We start from the raw sequence: 5,731 nt of genomic DNA on the forward strand, positions 1-5,731 counted from the left end.
CAATTTTTTTAAAACAATCCGAGCCTAAAATAAGTTTAAAAAAGGAAAAACCCCCGGCTTTTCCCGAAAAATTGTGTACTCGCTGACTCAAAGGATTAACACAGTTTGGCAACAGTCCTGAATGGGGATTAGCCCCGCCTCCTGGCGGTTGACACGCTCGGCCTGCCGGCGCGTGAGCGTTGCCAAATGATCAATCCCCTCGGAAGTTTCGCCTGATTCCGACTGCCCAAAAATTGAAAAAAAATTATTTAAAATTGCAAATATTTTTTAAAAAACTTCCAAGGCTCGTTTTACCACCGTGCACAATTTTACGATTTTTTAAACAGTAACCGGAGCTTAAAATAATTTTCAAAAACGAAAAACCCTCGGTTTTTCTGAAAAATAGTATATTCAGTGACAGATGAGATTAAAACAGTTTGGCAACAGGGCCCGGAGGGCCCAAGCAGCTGCAATAGCATATAAAAAGGCACATACAATTCGAGTAAATAGACAAAAACTGGAAATTTTAAGTAGAAAAATTAGGCCTCCCCTATCAGGTGCAGCAGGCACTTTTTGTAGTCCCCACTGGTCTCGTCCTGCAACAGAACATTTTTTCAAACCTCGAAAAAACCCCCACCAGCCCTCACCTTGATGGCATCGGCCAAAGACACCCCGTAGAGGGCCTGGTACTCGCGCTTCACCTCCACCATGTCGATTTCGCAGCGCGTCACCACCAGACGAATCAAGTCTGCGTCATTGGTGCCCATCCCCTTCATGCTGCCGTTCAGACATTTCGCGTAGAACCCGGCGGGGTTTCGGACGAAGCGCACCAGGGCCAGCAGGCCATCTTCAGACTCGCCCGAGAACTCGTTCTTGATGGCCTTTTCAATGTCGTGACCTGGAATGTGAATGTTGAATTTCCGCCTTGATTCAGGCAGGAAAAAGACTCACCAGTCAGATGGTGGTACTCATTGAAGATCAGCTGCAGCTGCGCCCAGTTTCTTTGACACATCACGGCATTGAAGACGCTTTCGTCGGTGCCCAAGCGCAGCTCGCCCGCCCTGAGCAAGGCCTGCGCATCGGCGCGCGCCGCCTCCTGATTGGTCAGCATGCTCTCGTCCCGCGCAGCGTTGCACAGTGACACCATCAGTCGCTTGAAGGTGCCGCCAGTGTCGCCCTTGATGTCCGCCTCCAGCGGCTTGTAGTACACTGCAAAGCCACGCCCCATTTAGCAAAAACACGCCCACAATCGCGCAGCGCTCACGTGATTGGTACGCCTGGTTGATCACACTCAGTTCGGCGTTCGACTTGGTGCAGAGCACTTCAATCAGCACGTTTTCTTCCGTGCCCAGTCCGGCCATGGCGTCGTGCAGCGATTTGGCGTAGAACTCGGGCAGCGGCGTCATCAGCGCCACCAGCAGCCGCTCAAAATTGCCCGACGTCTCGGACTTCAAGTCCTTCACCAGGTCCTAAACACGCCACACACACACAAAAAAACCTGAAAATTTCCCCACAATTTTTCATTTTCAACCTCACCTTTCCATACAACGTCTTGAACTCGATGCCGATCTGGAGCCGTTGCACGTTGGTCCGATGCGCCAGCACGCTGATGATGGCCTTCTCGTCGGTTCCGAAACCTTTCATCGCTTTGCGCAGCACCTCGGCGTCGGCTCGCGGGTTGAACGGCTGCGCCGCCACCACGGTGGGCGTGGCCTGAAACCACAAGCAACGTTGCCAACTCTCTCTGCTCGCGTCTGCGCAACTCCACCTTTGGCCTTGACGACTGCGCGCCCGATCCCGCCCCACCTGACGTGGGCGGCAACATGCTAGCTGGCGCGTAGCTATGGTGAGAAGGTGGCGGAGGATAAGCTCCGCCCACTGGTTGAGGATAGGCTCCGCCCACCGAAGGGGGGTAACCCCCGCCTCCTGACGGAGGATAAGCTCCGCCTGATGACGGAGGGTAAGCCCCGCCTGATGACGGAGGGTAACCCCCGCCTCCTGACGAAGGATAACCCCCGCCTCCTGACGAAGGATAAGCTCCGCCTCCTGACGGAGGGTAAGCCCCGCTTGGTGACGGAGGGTAACCCCCGCCTCCTGACGGAGGATAAGCTCCGCCTCCTGATGGAGGATAAGCTCCGCCTCCTGACGGAGGATAAGCTCCGCCTCCTGACGGAGGGTAAGTCCCGCCTGATGACGGAGGGTAACCCCCGCCTCCTGATGGAGGATAAGCTCCGCCCCCTGGCGGGTAAACGTTGCTGGGTGGAGGGGCGCTGGGTGGGAAGATGGGCATGGGCATTGGTTGGGGCATTTGCATGGGGGCGTGGCCCGRGTAGCCGTAGGAGTTGGGGTTGATGTAGGGRAATGGGGGGGCGCCGGAGGGCGGGGCGTAGCCCTGGTTGGGGTGGGGAGGCGCTCCGCGTCCGTGGCCCTGGAGGCAGAGAGAGACTTTTAATTTGTTTCAAGTGAAACTTCCCGTGGCTACAGAAACTCGGCAAGTTTTCCGCCGCCCACGGGCCCCCCAGTGAAACTTTGTGATAAAAACATGGATTTAAAGCGATTTTCAAAGGCCTGCCGGTTTTCCCGAGCTGAATAATTCCCCCGCCGATAAGCCCTGAGCTTTCACCTTGACGACTATAAATAGCGCATTGTTGCAAGCGAAAAGGGGGCCAACCGTCACTCACCTGCTGGTAGCTCATGCTGCACTGAAGGGGGCTCGAACTGGGGGACCCCAATTTCACACGCAAAATCGGTCGATCAATGAGAAAAGGGGGGCGCTGTCGTCACGCACTGTTCCCGCAAAGTCCCTCGAGAGTGACACACACACACACACAACGAGTGATTAATTATGATTAACGTGAGTGAAAGCGGAAAAACACCGTAGGATTAATGCGCGCTCGCTGGGCGAAAAGGGGGGATTGGGCGGCCGAATACGGGGGCGCTGCAGAAAGTGGAACCGCGCGCGATTAGTTGGGGGGCAATGACAGCTTGTTGGGTTTCTGGGGCCCCGATTTTGACACCACCATAGATAAAGACAAGTATAGAATGGGGGGCTCACTCATATTGACTTGCGCGGAACAAGGTTTTTGGCCTGAGGGTTGCGCCACCTTGTTTCGCACACGCCAAACAGACATCAATATGACGAGTACAGGACAGTTTCCAGTTAAGTCAAGTGATTTAATGCACAGAATATCGCCTGGAGGGCTGGGAGAGTTTATGGCGTAGTTGCCAATTTAGAGGTTACGAGTGACAAGTCGTCCAATCCACAAAATATCCCCCCTAGGGGGTATGTTCTGTGGCCTAATCGATGTAATYGATAGCATTGATGTAAACAACTTTAGTGCCGGCATTGTTTCTTGCTTTCTACAAGTGTTTTATGAAATTTATTAAAAAATGAGTTAAATTCTTCAACGTTGCTGTGTAGGTGAGTGCGATGATACATCTTCAAAGCGGTAAGCTTCAGCATTACTAGAATTATTTACATATTGATTGATGGAGGATGTCAACATGATGCATGATACCTCATACATTTTTCGTGTTTAAATTATAACACATAAAAGCAACATATTTTTAGGTGTGCACTTCCTAGAAATGAAAAGTTGAGAAGGATTTCGATCAGGGTTACAGGTGTTCCCACTGTTCATTAAACATCTCTTAATAATCGGTCACCAATAATAGTAAGGACACAAACGTTCAAAACAAGTAGCAGGGACGCAAACACGCAAGCAGATTTAAAACGCAGCTGTGCCTTTGCGTCCATAGATGGCAGCAGGTTAGCGCGGGTCCAACAAAATGCGAGTGAGTGGGCTATCTATACCATAGATGAAGACAAGGATAGATTTATTAGTATTTATTTATTTATTTATTATTATTATTTATTTATAGCTATTTTTAGTGTCAATTGTTTAAATTTGGACAGGAACGTTGTTGAGACGGTTTTTTCATCGGAACGATCTGGCACCATTGTACAGGGTGGCCGGGTTGTCACGAAAGTCAAATTGTTACTTTTCTGGGTTCTCCAGAATCTTCCGACGGCGACGACGATGGAATATTCGCAATGTTTCGCGAGTTTTACAGCCAATACTTTCCAAATTGACCAATAAAGAACATTTTACTGCATCTTTCACTTGTTTTCTTTCACCCTCTTTCAACCCAAGTGGCAACAGAGGCGACAATGAGCCACACAAGGTAGTGACGAAAAATCAGCAGCAGGAGTTTAGCGGTACGCTATTTTTTTCCCGTTGTAGGTGCTCTCTATTTGCGAAAATTTTGGTGGCAAATGCACAAAGTCGGAAAAATAGCGGGAGCAAAGGAGTTTCTCGCTACCTCTTCTAACATGCTGCTGCCCTGGTACAAACGAAAATCTGCATTTGCCATCAGGACTTTTCCATTAGAGACTTGCTACACCCACATTCAAAATAAGGGAACGCTAACTTGTCTTTATCTATGATTGGGAGTTAATAATTGACGGCAACGCTGCTTGCTGCAATCGTTAACCTTACTTTTGTCTTATTCTGTTGATGACGGTTGACCAAACGTCCATTCGAATCGGCCAATGTTGAGGTGGCGTTGATGGCGTTTGCTGTCATGAGCCGAAATAGCTCAGTTGGGAGAGCGTTAGACTGAAGATCTAAAGGTCCCTGGTTCGATCCCTGGTTTCGGCATACTTTTTTCCTGCCCATTTTAACGCCTCTGCCGTATCTTATCGCTTGTTTGCCTTCTGATCCTCCCGAACAATTGAAATGGAACAAAATTAAGATTCATCAGCTTTATCAGTCCAAGTCATTGTTTTTGCTTGGGCACGCATTCGCTCTGTGACCGTCAGCATGGCGACATTTTGGGTTATTTGCCTGGTTCCTTTGGTTCTGCTGGTGGCCAAGCTGTTCGATCGGGCGCCGCCCAAGATTTTCGGCGTCTACAGCCGCCCGGGCGGCCTCTTCTGGCCCAAGGCCGTGTGGATGTTGGGGCTGCTGTGGCTCAAGAGGCTGGCCGGGAGGCTGCGCCCCCAGGCGCCCGACTACTACACGGCGTTGGAACGCCCCCAGCCACTCCCCGACACTGCGCTGGTAAGTAGAAGGGGGGGCGCGAGCCCCGCCCCCTGGGCGGGTTGTTTATGCGTGGTTTCTAGGCAGTGGACGCGGTCTATTTCAACGCCACCAATCGCGAGGGCGACTGTTTGTTCGTAGGCACGGCGCGCCGCCCCTTGCGACTAGTGGACACCTTCCTCTACCTCAAGGTGGGGGAGTTGGGGCTGCTGCAGCTGCCCCTCCTGCCCGACTCCGCCCACTTCAACACGGGGGAGGAGCTGAGCTATCAGGCGGGCGGTGAGTGGCTGGGCGTTTGACTTGGAGGGGCTTTTTGACTGGGTGTTGAAGGCGTGCACATCAAGTGCCTGGAGCCGATGAAGGTCTGGACTGTGGAGTACCAGGGGGAGCTGCGCGAAGCCGACGACCCCGCCCGACTGCATGACGTCACCATTAAGGGCGTGTTCACCTCGGGGGAGCCTTGCTTCAACTCGTCGACCGACCTGGACGTTTGGAGCATGGCCAAGGCGCTGGCGCTCGAGCCCTGGAGCCGCGCCTTCTTCAAAAACGTCAAAGCGTAGGTAAGGGGGCGGGGCCTGGGCGCAGTTTGACAGCGGGCGGAGTTGCAGGGCGCACCAGCTGCACTACGAGCAGTTCGGCGTGTTGGAGGCCGACGTCCAAGTGGGCGGGGCCGCCTTCAAGCTGCGCCTGGACACGGTGCGCGACCACTC

General features: G+C 52.5%; 2 protein-coding genes, 1 long non-coding RNA gene and 1 other non-coding gene across 6 annotated transcripts; 3 read left to right on the forward strand and 1 right to left on the reverse strand.

Moving 5' to 3' along the window:
- Window positions 1-369: 369 nt before the first annotated feature.
- On the reverse strand, window positions 370-3,000 carry LOC109540144 (annexin B11). Of its 2 annotated transcripts, XM_019908364.2 has the most exons (7): window positions 2,661-3,000; window positions 1,748-2,407; window positions 1,516-1,692; window positions 1,244-1,448; window positions 931-1,188; window positions 627-877; window positions 370-575 (listed from the first exon to the last, which is right to left on the reverse strand). In XM_019908364.2, the coding sequence occupies exons 1-7, from the start codon at window positions 2,673-2,675 to the stop codon at window positions 519-521; spliced, it is 1,623 nt and encodes a 540-aa protein (XP_019763923.2). In that variant the 5' UTR covers window positions 2,676-3,000; the 3' UTR covers window positions 370-518. The 2 variants fall into 2 exon arrangements, with proteins under 2 accessions (XP_019763923.2, XP_019763924.1); XM_019908365.2 differs by lacking the exon at window positions 1,748-2,407 and having other exon boundaries at window positions 2,661-2,994.
- Window positions 3,001-3,115: 115 nt separating this feature from the next.
- LOC125503100 lies at window positions 3,116-4,097 on the forward strand. 2 transcript variants are annotated; one of them, XR_007280686.1, is made up of 3 exons: window positions 3,116-3,428; window positions 3,551-3,774; window positions 3,862-4,097. It is a non-coding gene; the product is annotated as an uncharacterized LOC125503100 (long non-coding RNA). The 2 variants fall into 2 exon arrangements; XR_007280687.1 differs by having other exon boundaries at window positions 3,896-4,097.
- Window positions 4,098-4,404: 307 nt separating this feature from the next.
- LOC125503097 lies at window positions 4,405-5,731 on the forward strand (the record flags this gene model as incomplete). Its single annotated transcript, XM_048662941.1, is given in 4 exon segments — window positions 4,405-5,042; window positions 5,105-5,300; window positions 5,352-5,577; window positions 5,630-5,731. Coding segments are annotated over 4 exon segments (764 nt in total), but the record flags the coding sequence as incomplete, so codon positions are not given.
- Window positions 4,568-4,640, forward strand: Trnaf-gaa. The gene has a single exon. It is a non-coding gene; the product is annotated as a tRNA-Phe (tRNA).

Source organism: Dendroctonus ponderosae, unplaced genomic scaffold (genome assembly GCF_020466585.1).
Source record: "Dendroctonus ponderosae isolate FM_Combo_2020 unplaced genomic scaffold, Dpon_F_20191213v2 Dpon_F_20191213_12, whole genome shotgun sequence".
Lineage (NCBI taxonomy): Eukaryota > Metazoa > Arthropoda > Insecta > Coleoptera > Curculionidae > Dendroctonus > Dendroctonus ponderosae.